Below are 23,712 nucleotides of genomic sequence, written 5' to 3'. Positions count from 1 at the left end.
AATAGCTTTAAATAGTGGCACATCCCACTAAAGTGTGTACTCTAGTTGTTTGCTCTGAAATGAAGGCAGCATACATTTGTGACATCCAGAATCTTTGTGCATTAAAGTAAGAAAACACAATTTGAATGAAATTTCAAGGATCTTTGAAGAGATGTATTGGGAAGAAAAAGGCATTTCAGAGCAAAGAGCATATGCCTTAGTAAAATAAAAATTTGTTCCTTTTTTTTTTCCCCCAAGTTCAAAACACTTCGAATTTCAACTCCACTTACTGGGCAAAAGTACATTAAAGAGGGTAATCCCTATGTGACCCCTGTTTCTACAGCAACACACAATGTGAGCCGGCTTCATACCATGTTGACAGGACTTAAGAATGTCCCTAGTGAAAAACTGGTGCAAGTACTGAGGTTAGTGATGACATTAGTAAGTATACCTACTCATTGCCACATGACAATGTGCATTGTTTAAAACTGAGGCAAGCATGGGCCATAGTTTCATGAAACATATGATCATTCCAATTATCCAGAACTGCACTGGTTGAGCATCAAACAACTGTATAAGAATAGCTCTTACTTGAAGCCATCTTTGGAAGCCATCACCTTCACTGCCACCATTCAGTTTTAACCAGCAAAAGTAGCCTTCTAATCTGGAAATGAACACCCAGCTTTTTACATAGTATAGCTCTCTCCTACACAACTTTTTTTTTAATGTCTTCTCTGATTCCAGGAACTGTGAGAACCTTTTGTTGTGGCCGTATTCTGCACTAAGGGAACAGGGAAGAAAACCTTCCTCATGTTCCGTGTGGACAACATACTTAGATTATCTGATTTGCATTGTATTATTTTGGGATTGGCATATTTGAAATAATTACTTGAAATATTGTGTTCTCAAGTTTGTGCAGCAGATAAAAAGTGTTAGAATTATTTTATCATTCATTTGGGACATGTAACATCCCTCACTCAATCATATTAGTCATATAACTGTGCTAGTGATATTTTCCTTCTTTGGGGCTCTTATGTTTTTATTAGGCAGGTCTGAATAGGCTTCCTGTGTGTACCAAGCATATTATGCCTGTTACTCTTTGGAAGCTACAAAGACAGGGTTGTGATGGCATGTTCCCGTCATTAATCTAAGTCAGTGTTCATTGTTGTAAGGCATTGGGGCCAATGATGATGCGACCCCCCTGATTCTCTTCTCCCAGTACACAGTCTCCCTGCATCTTCTCTGTAGACTTGCTGTTGTCTTACCTCTCAGTGAGCTACATGATGCCCAAAATTGCACACTATTGTGGGAGTTTGAATATTGTGCTGATCAAACTCACTGAGAACTATAGTGTGTCCCTAAAGAAAACATTTGCTATTTTAGAAGGGGTGCCACCAGCAAGCTTTCAGAATCAGTATTGGGGGAGTATTCAAAACTGAAAAAAGCTAATTTGAAGGGGGTTGGGGCTGGATGTTAACTGGTGTGAAAGGTGCGTGGCAATTTAGAATGACTGAAATATGGCTGGAGAAGTTGTGTATATTTTGGAAAGAGTGGGTTGAGGTTGGGATTAGCCAGGGAGACAGGGTTAGAGAATGTGTTAGGGGGGAAGGGCTTAGGGAAAAAAAGAACATGAGGGAGTAGACTTGTTTTAGTTATACAAGTCACTTAAATATACCTAAGCATCCAGCCCAAACACATCATTGAAGGGGGACTCCCCCCTTGCCCATTGGGTGTCAGCAGCAAGTCTTGTCACATTTGAAGTTTTCTTCCCAAAATAGCCTCCATTCAAAAAATAATGAACTGCATTATAATTTGGACAAAAGGACAGCTCGTAAGCACCCCTTACACGCATGACCTTTTATATAGCACCAGTGAGAGAGGGATTGCTAACCAGATAAAATTGCACTATGGGGGGTTATTCTATAAAGTAGGTGCTAACACTTGTAAATGTAAACATGTAAATGTTCAGAATGCTACCAGGACATAAGCGTTGCCATAGTGGGACAGACCGAAGGTCCATCAAGTTCAGTATCCTGTTTCCAGCAGTAGCCAGTCCAGGTCACAAGTACCTGGCAAGGTCCCGAAATAGACAGATTTTATACTGCTTATCCTAGAAATAAGCAATGAAATGTCCCATGTCCATCTTAAGAACATAAAAATAGCTTACTAGGTCAGACTAATGGTGCATCTAGCCCAGTATCCTGTTTCCAACAGTGGCCAGTGCAGGTCCGCGCAGAAACCCAAATAATAGCAATATCCTGTGCTACCAATCCCAGGGCAAGCTGTGGCTTCCCCATGTCCGTCTCAATAATAATGGTTTATGGAAATTTCTTTTAGGAAATTACCTAAACCTTTTTAAATTCCTACTAAGTTAACTGATTTGACCCAGGGGCGTAGCCAGACTTTAGTGGGGGGGGGGGTCCAGCGCCCGAGGTGAGGGGGCACATTTTAGCCACCCCCCCCCCCCCCCCCCGGCGCCACCGACCCCCCCCACCGTCATTGCCGACCCCCCCCCCCCCATTGCCGAGCTGCCGCCAGTTTTGACAACCTCCCGCCCTCTCGACCCCCCCCCCTCGACCCCCCCCCCCCCCCGCAAACCCTCCCCCGCTGTCACCTACCTTCGGTTTTGCTGTCGGGGGACCCCAATCACCGCCAGCCGACATCCTCTTCGTCATGCAGTGAAAAAAGTCTTCGTTTTTCTGTTGCATGCTGACGTCCTGCACGTTGTGCGTGCAGGACGTCAAACTCTGAGAACAGTTCTCTGAGTCTGACGTCCTGCACGTGCAACATGCAGGACGTCAGCATGCAACAGAAGAACGAAGACTTTTTTCACTGCAGGACGAAGACGTCGGCTGGCGGGGATTGGGGTCCCCCGCCAGCAAAACCGAAGGTAGGCGACGGCGGGGGAGTGTTCGCAGGGGGAGAGGGTCGTCGGGAGAGGGGTCCAGGAGGAAATCTACAGGGGTCCAGGCCCCACGTAGCTACGCCACTGATTTGACCACATTCTCTGACAATGAATTCCAGAGTTTAATTACACTTTGAGTGAAGAAATATTTTCTCCAGTTTGTTTTAAATTTACTGCTTAGTAGCTTTAAATTTGGTTGTGTGTATACAACTAATTTTTGGTTTGAAGAAATATGACACTGTTACATTACTATTGATTAAATTCACTGGCTACCAGTTCAAGCCAAAATTATTTTCAAACTGGGTTGTGTTATATTTAAGATTTTTGAAGGTACTAGTCGAGCTCCTTTCCTCTTAGAACTAGGGTGACTTTTTTTTTTACTTTATTACCCTTCAGTTAAAAGTTTTAAGAGGCCTCTTGAGAGTTCTTAAATTTCCAAGTGGTTGAATTTTAGAATTCATTATCATTTAAATTAAAATTCTTAAAGTCCTATTCTGTATTTTGCTGTTCTCTAAGACTTTTTATGTAAAAAAATATTTAGGTTAATCTAAGTTTGACTGTTGTAATGCCGTTTACTCAGATTTAAAGTACTCTTTAGTCAAGAAACTTCAAGAAACTAGGTTTGAGTCCCACTGCAGCTCCTTGTGACTCTGGATAAGTCACTTCTATTACCGTATAAAATATAAACTGCGGGGTCGAGTTACTAAAGGGGCCACTGTAGGTAATTGTGCTGCTACACTTGTCTGCTGTAATTGATTATCTATATTGCTCTGACTACTCTCCCCATGAGCTGTATTACCCATCTTTTCCCCGGATGAATCGCTCAATGAATTCTTGAAAGTTACTTTCTTACCTTTCCTATTTTTGCTAGATTTGGTGACTCTCTCCCACTGGAGCAGGCCGAGTCGCTTTGCCAGTTGGCCAAGCAGCAGAAAGCTTGTCATAAGAGCATAAGAGTAGCCATACTGGGTCAGACCAATGGTTCATGTAGCCCAGTATTCTGCTTTCCAAACAGTGGCCAAGGCTGGTCACAAGTACCCGACAGAAACCCAAATTGTCAACACTCCATACTACAAATCCTAGGGCAAGCAGTCGCTTCCCATGTCTGTCTCCATAGCACACTATAGACTTTTCCTCTAAGAATTTGTCCAAGCCTTTTTTTAAACCCAGACACGCTAACTGCTGTTACCACCTTCTCCGGCAAAGAGTTCCAGAGCTTTTCTTTCTCTATAAGTACATAAGTACATAAGTAGTGCCATACTGGGAAAGACCAAAGGTCCATCTAGCCCAGCATCCTGTCACCGACAGTGGCCAATCCAGGTCAAGGGCACCTGGCACGCTCCCCAAACGTAAAAACATTCCAGACAAGTTATACCTAAAAATGCGGAATTTTTCCAAGTCCATTTAATAGCGGTCTATGGACTTGTCCTTTAGGAATCTATCTAACCCCTTTTTAAACTCCGTCAAGCTAACCGCCCGTACCACGTTCTCCGGCAACGAATTCCAGAGTCTAATTACACGTTGGGTGAAGAAAAATTTTCTCCGATTCGTTTTAAATTTACCACACTGTAGCTTCAACTCATGCCCTCTAGTCCTAGTATTTTTGGATAGCGTGAACAGTCGCTTCACATCCACCCGATCCATTCCACTCATTATTTTATACACTTCTATCATATCTCCCCTCAGCCGTCTCTTCTCCAAGCTGAAATATCATCATCAAAATTCGCCCTTTCCTTTCTGAGCACACTACCAGAACCCTCATCCACACTCTTATCACCTCTTGCTTAGACTATTGCAGCTTGCTTCTCACAGGTCTCCCACTTAGCCATCTCTCTCCTCTTCAATCTGTTCAAAATTCTGCTGCACGACTAATATTCCGCCAGGGTCGTTATGCTCATATTAGCCCTCTCCTCAAGTCATTTCACTGGCTTAGGGAACATACAGTTCAAACTCCTCTTATTGACTTAAAAGTGCATTCAGTCTGCAGCTCCTCAATACCTCTCCACTCTTATCTCTCCCTACACTCCTCCCCGGGATCTCAGTTCACTGGGTAAATCTCTGTTATCTGCACTCTTCTCCACCGCTAACGCCAGACTCCGTTCCTTTTATCTTGCTGCACCATATGCCTGGAATAGACTTCCTGAACCAGTACGTCAAGCTCCATCTCTGGCCGTCTTCAAATCTAAGCTAAAAGCCCACCTTTTTGATTCTGCAATTAACTCCTAACCCTTATTCACTTGTTCAGAACCCTTATTTTATCATCCTCACTTTAATATTCCCTTATCTCTTGTTTGTCCTGTTTGTCCTAATTAGATTGTAAGCTCTGTCGAGCAGGGACTGTCTCTTCATGTTCAAGTGTACAGCGCTGCGTATGTCTAGTAGCACTATAGAAATAAGTAGTAGTAGTAGTAACTATTTGTTGAGTGAAAAAATATTTCCTTCTATTTGTTTTAAAAGTATTTCCATGTAACTTCCTCGAATGTCCCCTAGTCTTTGTACTTTTGGAATGAGTAAAAAAAATCGATTTAGTTCTACTCGTTCTACACCACTCAGGGTTTTGTAGACCTCAATCATATCTCCCCTCATCCGTCTCTTTTCCAAACTGAAGATCCCTAACCTCTTCAGCCTTTCCTTATATGAGAAGAATTCCATCCCCTTTATCATTTTGGTCGCTCTTCTTTGAAACTTTTCTAATTCCACTATATCTTTTTGAGATGCGGCGAGCAGAACTGAACGCAGTACTCAAGGTGCGGACGCAGCATGGAGTGATACAGAGGCATTATAGTATTTTCGGTCTTATTCACCATCCCTTTTCTAATAATTCCTAGCATCCTGTTTGCTTTTTTGGCCGAACACTGAACAGAAGATTTCAGTGTATTATCTACGACGACACCCAGTCTTTTTCTTGAGCGCTGACCCCCAAAGTGGACCCTAGCATCAGGTAACTGTGATTCGGATTATTTTTTCCAATGTGCATCACCTTGCATTTGTTCACATTAAATTTCATCTGCCTTTTGGATGCCCAGTCTTCCAATTTCCTAAGGTCCTCCTGCAATATTTCACAGTCCACACATGTTTTAACTACCTTGAATAGTTTTGTATCGTCTGCAAATTAGATCACCTCACTCATCGTTCTGATTTCCATATCATTTATAAATATGTTAAATAGTACCAGTCCCGGTACAGATCCCTGTGAACAGCAGGCCTTATATTCTCACAACCCTCCTGCCTCCCCTTGGAGTTGTCTCCTTTTTTTGTCTTTTTCTTTTTTATGTTGTAGTATTGTATTGTGGTAACCTCGCTCTGACAGCGGGCGGGAAGGCACTAGCGCATGTAATAACCTGTCATAAGCTCCGAACCAGGCAGTGTGGGAAAGAATTACCCATGTGTGAGAGTATAAGTCCTGCTGTCCTTGGAGAATACCTGCTACAGGTAATTTTCTTTGCTTTACATTGGTACATGCAAAACCTGATAGAACTGCCTTTACAAAATGCTTTTCCTACATCTAGGGACTATCTTATCCTTCATTCTCCGAGGACAAGCAGGCTGCTTGTTCTCACTGATGGGTGACGCCCACGGCAGCCCCTCCAATCGGAACACTTTCTAGCAAAGTCCTTTGCTAGTCCTCGCGCGCTGATGCGCACCGCGCATGCGCGGCCATCTTCCCGCCCGAACCGGCTTGTGCCAGCCAGTCTTCTTTTGTCCGCGCTCGGTACGGTCGTGTTTCGCCGTTTGCGCCCCAAAGTTGACCTCGCGCGTCGTTTATCGACTGTGTCTTTCAAAAAAAAAAAAAAAGGCAGAAGGAGACCTTTATGGTCTTCTCCCTTCCCATACTTCCAGTTTTTGCCCCGGTAAGTTTTCTTTCGTCGTCGGGGTAGGCCCTATTTAGGCCTCGGTCGAAGTTTTTCTTCCCCCTAATTTTTGCGGTGCCTTTTTCGCCATTTCGAGTTTTGATCTCGCCGGCGCGATTTTTCCGCCCATGACATCGAAGTCTTCCAACGGCTTCAACAAGTGCACCCAGTGCGCCCGGGTAATCTCGCTCACTGACAGGCACGCGTCGTGTCTTCAGTGTCTGGGGGCTGGGCACCGCCCGCAGGCCTGTAGTCTGTGTTCCCTTTTACAAAAGCAGACTCAGGTAGCGAGATTAGCCCAGTGGAACGTTTTGTTCTCGGGCTCTTCGTCGGCATCGGCACCGGGAGTATCGACTGCATCGACGTCGTCGGCGCCTGGACCTTCATCTTCGTCCCCGAGTGCATCGAGGCATCAGCCCTCTGCATCGGGGCGTCATCGGAAGGCTGCGTCGGCGTCGGTGGTATCGAGACCTCCTCGTCTGCTGATGTCGTCGGACGGTGGTGCTTCGTCTGGAGTGCAGGTGAGGGCTGTCCATTCCCCTGCTGGTGGCGGTGAGCCTTCGGGTGGGTCTCCCCCCACCCTGAGGGCTCCTGCGGTACAGCCCCCCCGAGACCGACCTCCTTCGGCCTCGGCCCTGAGGAAGAGACGGCTGGATTCCACGTCCTCCTCGTCGGTGCCGGGAAGCTCCGCTGACATGCTTCGTTCCAAGAAGTCGAAGAAGCATCGTCACCGGTCTCCTTCCCGTGTCGGCACCGAGAGCTCTGGGTCGCCGAGGGAGTCAGCACCCAGTAGGCATCGGCACCGAGAGGACCGCTCGCCCTCTGTTCAAGAGGTGTCGATGCGCTCCCCTTTGGACAGCCCGGAAGAGACTCTGACATCGACGCCTGCATTGACTTCCATGCCTTTTTCTGCAGCCGCTCTGAACGAGAGCCTCCGGGCCGTTGTCCCAGAGATCCTGGGAGAGCTGTTGCGCCCTACCCCTCCGGTACCGGGGGTGCTTGCGCCACCGGTACTGTTGAGTGAGGCGCCAGCTGGCCCTTTGCCCGGGGTGAGGTCTCCGGCATCGGTACCGCGTGCGGTATCGACTGCGGTCGCCTCCCAGGAAGGCTCCCCGACTACGTTGGCGGAGGGAGCTTCGCCGGTGCGGGCGAGGGAGTCTACCTCTCGACACTCCCACCGTGGCCGTGGTTCCACGGAGTCGAGCCGGGCACGGTTGCAGACACAGGTCCGTGAACTTGTGTCTGACACCGAGGGTGAGGCCTCGTGGGAAGAAGAGGAAGACATCGGATATTTCTCTGACGAGGAGTCTGAGGGTCTTCCTTCTGATCCCACTCCCTCTCCTGAAAGGCAGCTTTCTCCTCCCGAGAGTCTGTCTTTCGCTTCCTTTGTCCGGGAGATGTCTACGGCCATCCCCTTCCCGGTGGTTGTGGAGGACGAGCCCAGGGCTGAAATGTTTGAGCTCCTGGACTATCCTTCTCCACCTAAGGAAGCGTCCACAGTACCCATGCATCATGTCCTCAAAAAGACATTGCTGGCGAACTGGACCAAGCCATTAAGTAATCCCCACATTCCCAAGAAGATTGAGTTTCAGTACCGAATCCATGGGGACCCAGAGCTGATGCGCACTCAGTTGCCTCATGACTCTGGAGTTGTGGATTTGGCCCTAAAGAAGGCCAAGAGTTCTAGGGAGCATGCTTCGGCGCCCCCGGGCAAGGACCCTAGAACCTTGGACTCCTTTGAGAGGAAGGCCTACCATTCCTCTATGCTCGTGGCCAAAATTCAGTCGTACCAGCTCTACACGAGCATACACATGCGGAACAATGTGCGGCAGTTGGCGGGCTTGGTGGACAAGCTCCCCCCTGAGCAAGCCAAGCCATTTCAGGAGGTGGTCAGGCAGCTGAAGGCGTGCAGGAAATTCCTGGCCAGAGGGGTGTATGACACCTTTGATGTTGCGTCCAGGGCCGCTGCTCAAGGTGTGGTGATGCGCAGACTCTCATGGCTGCGTGCCTCCGACCTGGAGAATAGAATCCAGCAGCGGATTGCGGACTCGCCTTGCCTTGCGGACAAGTCGAACAGGTGGTAGAGCAACTCCACCAGCGGGACACCGCATTCGACAGGTTCTCCCGCCGGCAGCCTTCAGCCTCTACCTCTACAGGTAGAAGATTTTTTGGGGAGGAAGACTGTTCCCTACTCTTCTGGTAAGCGTAGGTACAATCCTCCTTCTCGACAGCCTGCGGCCCAGGCTAAGCCCCAGCGCGCTCGCTCTCGTCAGCAGAGTGCGCCTCAGCAAGGCCCCTCGTTCCCCAGCAAAAAGCAAGGGACGAGCTTTTGACTGGCTCCAGCAGAGCATAGCCGACATCCAAGTGTCAGTGCCGGGCGACCTGCCAGTCGGAGGGAGGTTGAAAGCTTTTCACCAAAGGTGGCCTCTCATAACCTCCGATCAGTGGGTTCTGCAAATAGTCCGGCAAGGATACACCCTCAATTTGGTCTCAAAACCTCCAAATTGTCCACCGGGAGCTCAATCCTACAGCTTCCAACACAAGCAGGTACTTGCAGAGGAACTCTCCGCCCTTCTCAGCACCAATGCGGTCGAGCCCGTGCCATCCGGGCAAGAAGGGCTGGGATTCTATTCCAGGTACTTCCTTGTGGAAAAGAAAACAGGGGGGATGCGTCCCATCCTAGACCTAAGGGCCCTGAACAAATATCTGGTCAAAGAAAAGTTCAGGATGCTTTCCCTGGGCACCCTTCTCCCCATGATTCAGCAAAACGATTGGCTATGCTCTCTGGACTTGAAGGACGCCTACACGCACATCCCGATACTGTCAGCTCACAGACAGTATCTGCGATTTCAGCTGGGCACACGTCACTTCCAGTACTGTGTGCTACCCTTTGGGCTCGTCTCTGCGCCCAGAGTGTTCACAAAGTGCTTGGCTGTAGTAGCAGCGGCACTTCGCAGACTGGGGGTACACGTGTTCCCATATCTCGACGATTGGCTGGTGAAGAACACATCCGAGGCAGGAGCCCTGCAGTCCATGCAGATGACTATTCGCCTCCTGGAGCTACTGGGGTTTGTGATAAATTATCCAAAGTCCCACCTTCTCCCAGTGCAGAAACTCGAATTCATAGGAGCTCTGCTGGATTCTCGGACGGCTCGTGCCTATCTCCCAGAGACGAGAGCCAACAACTTGTTGTCCCTCGTCTCGCGGGTGCGAGCGTCCCAGCAGATCACAGCTCGGCAGATGTTGAGATTGCTGGGCCACATGGCCTCCACAGTTCATGTGACTCCCATGGCCCCGTCTTCACATGAGATCTGCTCAGTGGACCCTAGCTTCCCAGTGGTTTCAGGCTGCTGGGGATCTAGAAGATGTGATCCACCTGTCCACGAGTTTTCTCAAATCCTTGTATTGGTGGACGATTTGGTCCAATTTGACTCTGGGACGTCCTTTCCAAATTCCTCAGCCACAAAAAGTGCTGACTACGGATGCGTCTCTCCTGGGGTGGGGAGCTCATGTCGATGGGCTTCACACCCAAGGAAGCTGGTCCCTCCAGGAACGCGATCTGCAGATCAATCTTCTGGAGTTACGAGCGATCTGGAACGCTCTGAAGGCTTTCAGAGATCGGCTGTCCCACCAAATTATCCAAATTCAGACAGACAACCAGGTTGCCATGGAGGAGTGGCCTAGTGGTTAGGGTGGTGGACTTTGGTCCTGGGGAACTGAGGAACTGAGTTCGATTCCCGGCACAGGCAGCTCCTTGTGACTCTGGGCAAGTCACTTAACCCTCCATTGCCTGCCGCATAGAGCCTGCCATGAGTGGGAAAGTGCGGGGTACAAATGTAACAAAAAATAAAATAAATGTATTACGTCAACAAGCAGGGGGGCACCGGATCTTGCCCCCTGTGTCAGGAAGCCGTCAGCATGTGGCTCTGGGCTCGCCGTCACGGCATGGTGCTCCAAGCCACATATCTGGCAGGCGTAAACAACAGTCTGGCCGACAGGTTGAGCAGGATTATGCAACCTCACGAGTGGTCGCTCAATTCCCGTGTAGTGCGGCAGATCTTCCAGGTGTGGGGCACCCCCTTGGTAGATCTCTTCGCATCTCGAGCCAACCACAAAGTCCCTCAGTTCTGTTCCAGGCTTCAGGCCCACGGCAGGCTGGCATCGGATGCCTTCCTCCTGGACTGGGGGGAGGGTCTGCTGTATGCTTATCCTCCCATACCTCTGGTGGGGAAGACTTTGTTGAAACTCAAGCAAGACCGAGGTACCATGATTCTGATTGCTCCTTTTTGGCCGTGTCAGATCTGGTTCCCTCTTCTTCTGGAGTTGTCCTCCGAAGAACCGTGGAGATTGGAGTGTTTTCCGACCCTCATCACACAGGACGAAGGGGCGCTTCTGCATCCCAACCTCCGGTCCCTGGCTCTCACGGCCTGGATGTTGAGAGCGTAGACTTTGCCTCTTTGGGTCTGTCAGAGGGTGTCTCCCGTATCTTGCTTGCTTCCAGGAAAGATTCCACTAAGAGGAGTTACTTCTTTCTGTGGAGGAGGTTTGCCGTCTGGTGTGACAGCAAGGCCCTAGATCCTCGCTCTTGTCCTACACAGACCCTGCTTGAATACCTTCTGCACCTGTCTGAGTCTGGTCTCAAGACCAACTCTGTAAGGGTTCACCTTAGTGCAATCAGTGCATACCATTACCGTGTGGAAGGTAAGCCGATCTCAGGACAGCCTTTAGTTGTTCGCTTCATGAGAGGTTTGCTTTTGTCAAAGCCCCCTGTCAAGCCTCCTACAGTGTCATGGGATCTCAATGTCGTTCTCACCCAGCTGATGAAACCTCCTTTTGAGCCACTGAATTCCTGCCATCTGAAGTACTTGACCTGGAAGGTCATTTTCTTGGTGGCAGTTACTTCAGCTCGTAGAGTCAGTGAGCTTCAGGCCCTGGTAGCCCAGGCCCCTTACACCAAATTTCATCATAACAGAGTAGTCCTCCGCACTCACCCTAAGTTCTTGCCAAAGGTTGTGTCGGAGTTCCATCTGAACCAATCAATTGTCTTGCCAACATTCTTTCCCCGTCCTCATTCCTGCCCTGCTGAACGTCAGCTGCACACATTGGACTGCAAGAGAGCATTGGCCTTCTACCTGGAGCGGACACAGCCCAACAGACAGTCCGCCCAATTGTTTGTTTCTTTTGATCCCAACAGGAGGGGAGTGGCTGTGGGAAAACGCACCATATCCAATTGGCTAGCAGATTGCATTTCCTTCACTTACGCCCAGGCTGGGCTGGCTCTTGAGGGTCATGTCACGGCTCATAATGTTAGAGCCATGGCAGCGTCAGTAGCCCACTTGAAGTCAGCCACTATTGAAGAGATTTGCAAAGCTGCGACGTGGTCATCTGTCCACACATTCACATCTCATTACTGCCTGCAGCAGGATACCCGACGCGACAGTCGGTTCGGGCAGTCAGTGCTTCAGAATCTGTTTGGGGTTTAGAATCCAACTCCACCCCCCTAGGCCCATGTTTGTTCTGTTCCAGGCTGCACTCTCAGTTAGTTGGTACATTTTTTAGGTCAATCTCAGTTATGTCCTCGCCGTTGCGAGGCCCAATTGACCATGGTTGTTGTTTTGAGTGAGCCTGGGGGCTAGGGATACCCCATCAGTGAGAACAAGCAGCCTGCTTGTCCTCGGAGAAAGCGAATGCTACATACCTGTAGAAGGTATTCTCCGAGGACAGCAGGCTGATTGTTCTCACAAACCCGCCCACCTCCCATTTGGAGTTGTGTCTTCCCTTCTCTTTGTCTTGCTACATATGAGACTGGCCGGCACGAGCCGGTTTGGGCGGGAAGACGGCCGCGCAAGCGCGGTGCGCGAGGACTAGCAAAGGACTTTGCTAGAAAGTGTTCCGATTGGAGGGGCTGCCGTAGACGTCACCCATCAGTGAGAACAATCAGCCTGCTGTCCTCGGAGAATACCTTCTACAGGTATGTAGCATTCGCTTTACCCAAGTTCTAAGAAGCTTCATTATAAATCTTTTCATAATGCTGGCTTTACCTATGAAGGTACGAAGATATGGAATTCTCTGCCCAGTGGCGTAGCTAGAGTAGTTGACACCCGGGGCCGGTCATTTTTTAACCCCCGCCCCCGAAATCCAGTACTAGGCATACCGAGAATACAAAACTCTCAGGACCTATAGAGCAATTCTACCATACCATAAGCAGTAATTTGTACGAGTCACACAAGGAAAAGGAAAGCATCTTAAACACTACAGTGAGCACTAGAACATCAATTCATCTATTGTAAAACGAAAACAGACAGATTAGTACAGATCGTCGATCCTGCACAGTCAATGCCAACCGAAAGCCATGTCTTTTTCACAAATACAGATACACCCTAATCCACTATAGAATAAGTAATCATAAACTTTCTATTTAGACAAAAATTAAACTGAACCCCCGATGCCAGACTCTGCATACAATGCAACACCACAGAAACAGAAAATGTCCTCTAGTACTGAGCAAAATATAAAGACAGCAGATGTTAATTTGAAAAAACTAACAAATAGCAATCACCACTTTACAAATTAACAAATAGAAATAAAACAAATAATATCATTTTATTGGCCTAATACATTTAGCTTTCAGAGGCCAAAACCTCCTTCCTCAGGTCAATTCAGTATAGTACTGTTACAGTGTCCTATCCTGACCTGAGGAAGGGGGGTTTGTTCTCCGAAAGTAAAATGTATTAAAATTAGTCCAATAAAAAGATTACCTTATTTACATGTTCTATTATAAACATTTATTAACACAGCTACAATACTACTTTATCCTAAAGCAAAAAAATATATATATATATTTACAGTTCGTTGTCTCTGGTTTCTGCTTTCCTCATCTTTTCACTGTCTTCCTTCTATCCAGCATCTGTCTTCGCTCTCTCCCTGCCATCCAGTGTCTGCCCTCTCTCTCTGCCCCTTCCATCCACTGTCTGCCCTCTCTCCCTTCCATCCACTTCTGCCCCTTCCATGCACCATCTGCCCCAGTCTGCCATTTCTCTCTCCCCTTCCATCAACATCTGCCCTTTCTCTCTGCCCCGTCCATCCACCATTTGCCCCAGTCTGCCCTCTTTCTCTCTTCCCTTCCACCCACCATCTGCCCTTTCTCTCTGCCCCTTCAATCCGTCTGCCCTCCCTCTGCCATCCATCCAGGGTCTGCCCTCCCTCACGCTCCCCCCTTCTATCCCCTCTCTCTCTCCCCCCTTTTTTCAGCTCCCTTATTCCACCTGCCCCCCTTTTCTCCCATCAGTCCCGAGCTTCAGCCCCCAGCCACTTCTCCCTGTCCTCTTTTCAGCCCCTAGTTTCAACCCCAGCCCTTTTCTCTCACCAGTCCCGAGCTTCAGCCCCAGCCAGTTCTCCCTGTCCCCTTTAAAGCCCCTAGTCCCCACAGTTTCAGCCCCCTTTATCCACCACATGCCTTGCATCCCCCCTTTTCAGCCCCAGACCCATTCTCCCACCTGCCCCAGGCATGGACCCATTTTCCCTCCTGCCCCCTTGTCAGACCCTAGTTCCAGCTTCAGACCCCTTCTCCCATCTGAGCACTCACCTCCCACCCTCCCTAATCCCCTTTAAGCACCCCTCTGAGCTCCCCCACCCCTCCCCAATCCCCTTCTCCCCTCCTTGATGCTCTCCCACCCTCCCTAATCCCCTTTAAGCACCCCCTCTGAGCTCCCCAACCCCTCCCTAATCCCCTTCTCCCCTCCTTGATGCTCTCCCACCCTCCCTAATCCCCTTTAAGCACCCCCTCTGAGCTCCCCAACCCCTCCCTAATCCCCTTCTCCCCTCTCTGAGCTCCCCCACCTCCCTAATCCCCTTCTCCCCTCTCTGAGCTCCCCCACCCTCCCTAATCCCCTTTAAGCACCCCTCTGAGCTCCCCCGCCCCTCCTCCCCTCCTTGATGCTCTCCCACCCTCCCTAATCCCCTTCAAGCACCCCTCTGAGCTCCCCCACCCCTCCTCCCCTCCTTGATGCTCTCCCACCCTCCCTAATCCTCTTCAAGCACCCCTCTGAGCTCCCCCACCCCTCCCCAATCCCCTTCTCCCCTCCTTGATGCTCTCCCACCCTCCCTAATCCCCTTTAAGCACCCCCTCTGAGCTCCCCAACCCCTCCCTAATCCCCTTCTCCCCTCCTTGATGCTCTCCCACCCTCCCTAATCCCCTTTAAGCACCCCCTCTGAGCTCCCCAACCCCTCCCTAATCCCCTTCTCCCCTCTCTGAGCTCCCCCACCTCCCTAATCCCCTTCTCCCCTCTCTGAGCTCCCCCACCCTCCCTAATCCCCTTTAAGCACCCCTCTGAGCTCCCCCGCCCCTCCTCCCCTCCTTGATGCTCTCCCACCCTCCCTAATCCCCTTCAAGCACCCCTCTGAGCTCCCCCACCCCTCCTCCCCTCCTTGATGCTCTCCCACCCTCCCTAATCCCCTTCAAGCACCCCTCTGAGCTCCCCCACCCCTCCTCCCCTCCTTGATGCTCTCCCACCCTCCCTAATCCCCTTTAAACACCCCTCTGAGCTCCCCCACCCCTCCCCAATCCCCTTCTCCCCTCCTTGATGCTCTCCCACCCTCCCTAATCCCCTTCAAGCACCCCTCTGAGCTCCCCCACCTTTCCCCAATCCCCTTCTCCCCTCTGAGTCCCCCCCCGACCTGACAGCTGAGATCCTTTCTCCTGCTGCTCCTACCCTGTCCTGCCTTAAAATATTTTTTTCGAAGCGCCGGAGAGTGGCAGGCAGCGCGCCTCGCGTCTGCCCTACTAGTAAGTCGTCGTCCCGCCCGCCCTCGCGGTAATAGGAAGTTGCCTCAGAGGCGGGGCGGGACTCAATGTGGGAAGGGCGACGACGTCAGCGAGATCTTCTTTACTAGCAGAGCAGACGCGAGGCGCGCTGCCTGCCACTCTCCGGCGCTTCAAAGAAAAAATTTTAAGGCGGAGCAGCGGGAGCGGAGCACCCCCCCCCCCCCCACACACACCCGATGACACCCGGGGCGGACCGCCCCCACCGCCCCGCCCTTGCTACGCCACTGTCTCTGCCTAATCCATTAAGATATGTTACCGATTACTTCTTATTTTGCAAGCCGTTGAAAGCATTTCTATTTAGTAAATTTCTTTCTCACACTTGTAATTGTTAGCTCTTGGGCATGCTTGGAACCCTGCTCTTGTTATTCAGTAGTAGTGAAGTTTGTGTATTGTATTATTACTACATCCGCTAATACTAATTGTATTGTACTTTTTGCAAATGTTTATTGTTAGCCACATTGAACCTGAATTTGTTTGGGATAATGCAGGATATAAATGTCATAAATAAAATGAAGACTAGCGGCCCTGTCTAATCTGTTCATTATAGTTTCATATTCAGAAATTATGCCATAAACAGGCAACGAAGGAAAATCAGAAAAGGAGGGAGGACCAAAGAAATACCAGAGATCTAGGGAAAAAGAAGAAGAAAATGTTCACAAAAGATTATCATAAACTAGTCAATCAAGCCTAATTGCTTAACCCTACTTCAACCCAGCCATTAATTCCCTGGTGGATCTGACACTGAGTCTTCCTAAATTCTAAAAAATATACAAATGAGAGGGGTAAAACATGTGAAACAGACAGCTTCACTATATATTAACAACAAAATCTGAGCAGAAAATTTTCACCAAGACGAAATCACTGCTTAATGCGTAACCAATATGTTTGTTTTATTTTTATATTGGCAGGATGTGTTCCAGGGATCCTTCTCAATCAATTTCTAACAGGTTGAAAGAAATGTATGAAACATTTTGTCAGCATACACACACTGATGGAGAATACAGTAGTCATTCCAAAGGTTAGGTTTATTAGTTTGTATAAAATATATGATGATGTTCAGGTCTTTGGTGTGCCTGTTTTAATAGTGTGCATTTTAAAATGCAGTATTTAATGATGTTGCTCACAGGTTTTTAAATGATACCTGAATGTTTGTGTGTAGAAGCTTTGTTTTCGTTTAACTTCAAAACCTGTAAAAATTTCCAAATTTACACAAACACAAGTTTTTGGGCTTATGAAAATTATATTGCTGAACCCCTTTTTATCACTGTAAATTTGATGTACATAAAGTATCTGTAAACTGTAATACTGGGGAAACAGCTGCAATCATTCTGACACATTTATTAATAAATCCCTTAGTATTAGCTTTTAGGACTTTTGTGTTCTCAATGTTTTATGTTTTTCATATATCGTTTCTTCAAACAGCTGCAAAATGATTTGCAATAAAACATAATGCTATACAAATAGGAGGAAACCATACAAACAAAATCATCATCATCCACATACTGACTGAAATAAGCAGGCCATAGTGTTTATGAAAATATCTTTCAACCTGTTAAGAAGTTTATTCCGCAAAGGAGAAGGCATGCTTCTATGTTTCACTCCGTTTTTACGCTATGATCTTTCCATCAAACCCTTTTGAGATGACTGTAATCCCTGACACAAGCAACTATTGTCTCTTGATCCAATCTTTGTAAAATCTTAGACTAACATTAAAATATAAAAATCTATCTTTTTCTATTTGTAGCTAATGAAGTTCCCTTAAAACGGGGCAAATGTTATTTTATACCTGTAATCACTCTTGCAGCAGTATTCTGAATTAACTGCAATTTCTGTGAGTGATATTTAGGTAATCCCACATACAAAGCATTGCATTAATCGAGCTAAGTAGTAATCCATGCATTGACTAAAGTTTGTATAATAAAACTGTATGTTTACTAATGTGTATTTATTTCTATAACACCCCTCAGATGTTGCAAGCAAATATTTTCGTCTTGCGGAGATTCTTTACTACAAGGTGTTAGATTCTATCATTGAGCAGGAGAGGAAACACTTAGGAGATATAGACTTATCTGTAAGTAATTTTTAAAATGCAACAAATACTATTTTTGCACTGAAGTGAATATACTTTAAAAACAAAACATGAAAGTGTCCTGCAAACAGAAAGATTTTCTTGTTTTATCACAGATGTTTTTATGTGTTTTTTAAATATTTGAATCAATAACTACGCTTTGACACTGGACTAATATCTACCCTGGAATAACAAAAATGACCAGTGTTGAAACCAAATGTTTGCTGAACCTGAATTAACAAAATTAGATAATTTTTTTTTTAATGTGATAAAGAGGCCCTCGGATATAGTCGTCATCCAAGATAAGCCTATTACAAACAGACTAATATGGTTGAAATCCTTCATTCTTCTCATTTATCGGGCTTTTAAAAACAATTTTTTAAAAATTTATCTAAGCTAATTTTGTCAATAATTCTGACGAGCAACCATTTGGATTCAACACTGGTCATTTTTGTTATTCCAGCATAAATATTTGAAAGCATTTCTTTACAGGTTTTACAAAGCAACTTGTAAAGAAATGCTTTCAAATATTTATGCTGGAATAACAAAAATGACCGGCAAAATAAGTTAAACACCAAGAGGACAATACACAGGCGCCTAAATGCTTGATGGCTGCCATTAAGTGCTCGCACCTAAATTAAAGGCACATATTTCACCTGTCATGCAAGTATTCTATATGGAAAGTAGCCTAAACAGTGCTTCACTATAACACTATAGCAGCACTGTTTATTTATTTATTACATTTGTACCCCGCACTTTCCCACACATGGCAGGCTCAATGCGGCTTACATAGTAACAATATAAAGAATTACAAAGTCGTAAGAAAAATATACAGTTTATAGTAAACGCAAAATTAATGGGGTTAACGGATAAGTAAATTGAGCATAGGAGGGATTGGGTGCAGAAGGAAATGAGCGTTGGGAAGTAGGCGTAGGAAGATGGAGAGGAATGGATATGTGGTAGCAAAAAGGATAATGAGAAACATGGTCAATGTATAACAATTGTCAATAAGAATCATGTGGGCAAGCTTTGGTTAGGTTGAATCGTTAGGATAGGCTATCTTGAAGAGATGGGTCTTCAGAGCTTTTCTGAAGGGCAAAAGGCTGTTAATGGTACGGATAGGTCATGGGAGAGCATTCCAAAGCTGGCTGCCTGAAAAGGACAAATTGGATGCGTAGAAGGATTTGTATTTAATACCTTTGCAGTTGGGGAGGTGCAGATTAAGGTAGGTACGGGAAGACGTCAAACTGTTCCTAGGTTACTTTCCTTATAGAATACTTGCATGACAGGTGAACTATGTGCCTTTATTTAAGGTGTGAGCACTTAATGGCAGCCATTGAGCATTTAGGCGCCTGTTTATAGAATAGCACTTAGGCAGAATTTTGGCATTTACATGTGTATGTGCCATTATTCTAATCATTCATGTTTTCAGCGCATAAATGTTAGCCCCCAGTTTATAGAATTCCCTCCCCCCTCCCAGTTTTTATGGAAAGAATATATAAGAAATAAGTCTGGTTCATGAGAGAACATGAGCATCACAATTACAAATTACAGATATTGGGACCTTTTACAAAATGGCGCTACTGATTAGTGTATTCTGAGTGCAAAGAAGCCCATGGGAATTGAATGGGCTGCTGCTTATTTAGTGCCACCTCATAAAAAGAGTCCATAATTTGGGGCAATGAGGAGGAATTAAGAGTACACAGATACCTTTTTCACTAGCCCGTTGAGAGGATTGGGCATGACGAAAATAGTATGGTTAGAAGGCCACTGTTTATAATCTGTTGATGGAAGAAATGGACAAATGAATAGTAATTGACATTTCAGCTAAATTTCACCTCTTGCTACTTAGTGTCACAGACACTTCCAGTCAGACATCTGAGGAGGTCAAAAGACCTCTATGAATGAGCATGCTATTAGTAGATGTGGAGGGGCATAATCGAACGCGAACGCCTATCTCCATGGGCGTCTGTGTCCGAAAACGGGTACATGAAGAGGTAGGACAGACCGTATTATCGAAAAAATGGACGTTTTTCAGCTGGGCGTTTGTTTTTTTTAGCGATAATGGAAACTAAAAACGCACAGCTCAAAAACGTCCTATTCCATATCATCAAGCTGATCAATCCATAGACTGGTGGGTTGTGTCCATCTACCAGCAGGTGGAGATAGAGAGCAAACTTTTGCCTCCCTATATGTGGTCATGTGCTGCCGGAAACTCCTCAGTATGTTCTCTATCTCAGCAGGTGGTGGTCACACACAGCAGCAGCTCTGGCTAGGCCTCCAAGCCTAATTTTTAGGTTTTGTTGAGTGCCTGGGGTTGAGGGCTCTTTTGAGCAAGTGCAAACCTGGTGGTGCCAGGTCCCTCCTTTTCTCCCCCCTCCCGCTGGCTCCGTTAAAAAAAAAAAAAAAAAAAAAATTTTGAACGTCCTTAAAGGCGTTTATTTCGACGTTTATTTAAGCGTCTATTGCAGCTACTCACTGGGACACCAGGTCGTTACAACTCGGAGCGGACAGCAGGTAATTTTTACCTTTTTATAGCGAGCAGGGGGTTCCCCGATTCTTCTCCTCGTGGCATATGGCGTCGGAGGGCGAGGGCGCAAAGGGTCGCTCCCCAGGTCGCTTGAGCGCTTCTAGAGGGGATGCGGGGGTCTTAAAGCCTGATTCGCCCTTGTTGGGTGACAGTTTCGTGACCGATGAATGTCCCGGTCCTTCCTCCGGCGTGGCGGTTTTTCCCGCCATAAACGCCCATCCCCCGCTCCTCGCCTCCGCCATCTTGGCCGGCCACGCGGCTCGGACGGCTTCTTCTTGGGCCGCCCTTGAGGTTGGAGACATTAATGCCATGAACGCCCTTAATTTGGGCGACGGCACAGAAGCGGCTAAAGTTAAGAGCCGTTCTTCCCGCGCGGCTCCTTCGCGGAGTTTCGCGCCGGACGCCATTTTGGATGCGCAGCATGTCTCTCCCCCCGCTATTGCGAGCGCCGGTTGAGGGTGCGTCTAGGGCTGTTGCCCAGGCTGCGGAAGTGCACAGTCTGGGGGGTTTCTCCCCCGAGTTTGTTTTGCTGCTGCATCAGGCCTTCCTCATGCACAACGCTGCCCCTGCTCCCTCGTCTGGTAAAGAGGTTGAGGTTCCCAGAGGTAAACGCCCTCGGGTTGATTCCCAGGCCTTGGAGCAATTTGTCTCCTCCGATGTAGATGAGGGCAGCGTGTCTGAGGTCTCCCAACGGTCCTTTGCGGATTCCTTGGAGGAGACGGATCCCCGCTCGGATGGAGCGGATGACCCCTCTGCAGCGCGGCTTTTTAGCCCAGAGGATTTGCCCAACCTGTTGTTACAGGCCATGGACACTTTGAAGATTTCCTCTCCGGAGGACGTCTCTCCCTCAGCCCCTGTTGGCTCTGCCATTATGCTGGGGACGAAGCGCCCGCCTAGAACCTTCCACGTGCATGATGCCATGCACACCTTAATTTCGGCTCAATGGGATGTCCAAGAAGCGAGCCTTAAAGTGGCTAGGGCTATGTCCCGCCTCTATCCTTTGGCTGTGAGTGAACGTGAGGCCTATCTGTGGCCTACCATGGATTCTTTAATCACTGCGGTGACTAAGAAAACGGCGTTGCCGGTGGAAGGTGGCACGGCCCTAAAGGACGCCCAAGACAGAAGATTGGAGGCGGCCTTAAGGTCGTCCTTTGAGGCGGCTGCTTTAAGTTTGCAGGCCTCAGTTTGCGGCTCCTATGTGGCCAGGGCGTGCCTGACTATGGTGCAGCGGGCTTCCCCCTCGGATCATTCCTTGAGGGCTGATTGGCCGGCCCTGGAATCGGGCTTAGCCTATTTGGCAGACTTGCTGTATGATGTCTTGAGGGCCTCAGCGAAAGGCATGGCTCAGACAATCTCTGCGCGGCGGTGGCTTTGGCTGAAACATTGGTCTGCTGACCACGCCTCTAAATCCCGCCTGGCTAGGTTGCCTTTTAAAGGCAAGCTGCTCTTTGGGGTCGAGCTGGACAAAATCGTGACCGATCTCGGCACGTCTAAGGGCAAGAAATTACCAGAGGTCAGGGCTCGGACTAGTACTCGTCCCGGTACCTCCAGAGGACGGTTGCAGGAAGCCCGTCGGTACCGCCCGGGCAAGTCGGGTTCCTCTGCCCCCTCTTCCTTCAAGAGGAATTTCTCCCCCAAGCAGCATTCCTTTCGCAGAGACCGCCGTCCCGGAGGTGCTCCCTCCGGTCCTCCCCCAGGGTCTCGTATCCAATGACGGGGTCTTGGTCCACGCCCCAGTGCAGATTGGAGGACGGCTGTCCTCGTTTCTGGGCGAGTGGACCACAATAACTTCAGACGCGTGGGTGCTGGAAGTCATCAGAAACGGCTACAAACTAGAGTTCTGCCGACCCTTAAAAGACGGGTTTGTACTCTCTCCCTGCAAGTCTCCGGTCAAAGCTGTGGCAGTGCAGCAGACCTTGGACAATCTGATCCGCCTGGGCGCGGTCGTTCCGGTGCCAGAAAGTCAGCTTGGCAAGGGACGTTACTCCATTTACTTTGTGGTACCAAAGAAAGGAGGTTCTGTCCGGCCTATCCTCGACCTCAAAGGGGTCAATCGGGCCTTGAAAGTGCGGCACTTTCGCATGGAGACTCTCCGCTCTGTTATAGCGGCAGTGAAGGCAGGAGAGTTCCTGGCATCCTTGGACATCAAGGAAGCGTACCTGCATATTCCCATCTGGCCGCCTCATCAACGCTTTCTGCGTTTTGCAGTCCTGGGACGACACTTCCAGTTCAGAGCCCTCCCTTTCGGGTTGGCTACTGCTCCGCGGACCTTTTCCAAAGTAATGGTGGTCATCGCGGCCTTCCTACGAAAGGAAGGGGTACAAGTCCATCCTTATCTGGACGACTGGTTGATCCGAGCCCCCTCTTATGCAGAGTGCGGCAAAGCTGTGGACCGGGGTAGTTGCTCTTTTGAGCTCCCTGGGATGGATCATCAACTGGGAGAAGAGCCAGCTGCGCCCGACTCAGTCCCTGGAGTACCTGGGAGTTCGATTCGACACCCAAGTGGGCAGAGTGTTTCTGCCAGACAATCGGATTGTCAAACTTCAGGCTCAGGTGGACCAGTTCCTAGTAGCCTCTCCCCTTCGGGCTTGGGACTATGTGCAGCTGTTGGGCTCTATGACGGCCACGATGGAAGTTGTGCCCTGGGCCAGGGCTCATATGAGACCACTTCAACACTCTTTGCTGCAGCGCTGGACTCCGATGTCGGAGGATTATGCTGTGCGCCTTCCCTTGGACCCAGCAGTGCGCAAGGCGCTGAGCTGGTGGATGCAGACAGACAAGTTGTCTGCGGGAATGCCTCTGGTGACCCCAGAGTGGATTGTCGTCACGACGGACGCCTCGTTGTCGGGCTGGGGAGCCCACTGCTTGGGAAGGACAGCGCAGGGGCTCTGGTCTCCTGCAGAGGCAAAGTGGTCTATCAACCTCCTGGAACTCAGAGCCATTCGGTTGGCGCTTTTGGAGTTCATCCCGGTACTGGTGTTGAAGCCTGTACGGGTCCTGTCGGACAATGCCACGGCTGTAGCCTATGTCATCCGCCAGGGAGGTACCAAGAGCGCCCCTCTAGCCAAGGAGGCTATGAATCTTTGCCAGTGGGCGGAAGCGAACCTGGAGCAGCTTTCAGCGGCCCACATTGCCGGAGTCATGAATGTCAAGGCGGACTTTCTCAGTCGCCATACCTTGGAGCCCGGAGAGTGGCAGCTATCTGCTCAGGCGTTCTTGGACATCACGAAGCGCTGGGGCCAGCCGAGCCTAGATCTGATGGCGTCATCGGCCAATTGCCAAGTGCCGCGCTTTTTCAGCAGAGGACGGGACCCTCGATCCCTGGGAGTAGATGCTCTTCTCCAACAGTGGCCGACACGAGAGCTTCTCTATGTGTTCCCGCCCTGGCCCATGTTGGGCAGGGTGCTAGACCGGGTGGCAAAGCATCCCGGCAGGGTAATCCTGGTGGGTCCGGATTGGCCCAGGCGTCCCTGGTATGCGGACTTGATCAGGCTCTCAGTCGACGATCCTCTGCGGCTGCCAGTGGAGCAGGGCCTGTTACATCAGGGTCCCGTG

The 23,712-nt window shown here is 48.8% G+C and overlaps 1 protein-coding gene across 1 annotated transcript in view; it reads left to right on the top strand.

Annotated features, from left to right (window-relative positions):
• Window positions 1–23,712, top strand: part of RBL2 (RB transcriptional corepressor like 2) — a 201,350-nt gene that overhangs the window by 88,391 nt on the left and 89,247 nt on the right. Inside the window, 3 exon segments of the mRNA XM_030204318.1 lie at window positions 238–404; window positions 16,468–16,577; window positions 17,527–17,630. Coding sequence (XP_030060178.1) covers window positions 238–404; window positions 16,468–16,577; window positions 17,527–17,630 — 381 coding nt within the window.

The sequence above is a fragment of the Microcaecilia unicolor genome, chromosome 5, assembly GCF_901765095.1.
Source record: "Microcaecilia unicolor chromosome 5, aMicUni1.1, whole genome shotgun sequence".
Classification (NCBI taxonomy): domain Eukaryota; kingdom Metazoa; phylum Chordata; class Amphibia; order Gymnophiona; family Siphonopidae; genus Microcaecilia; species Microcaecilia unicolor.
Note: the sequence above shows the minus strand (reverse complement) of the source record. Positions and strands in the feature narration are given on the sequence as shown.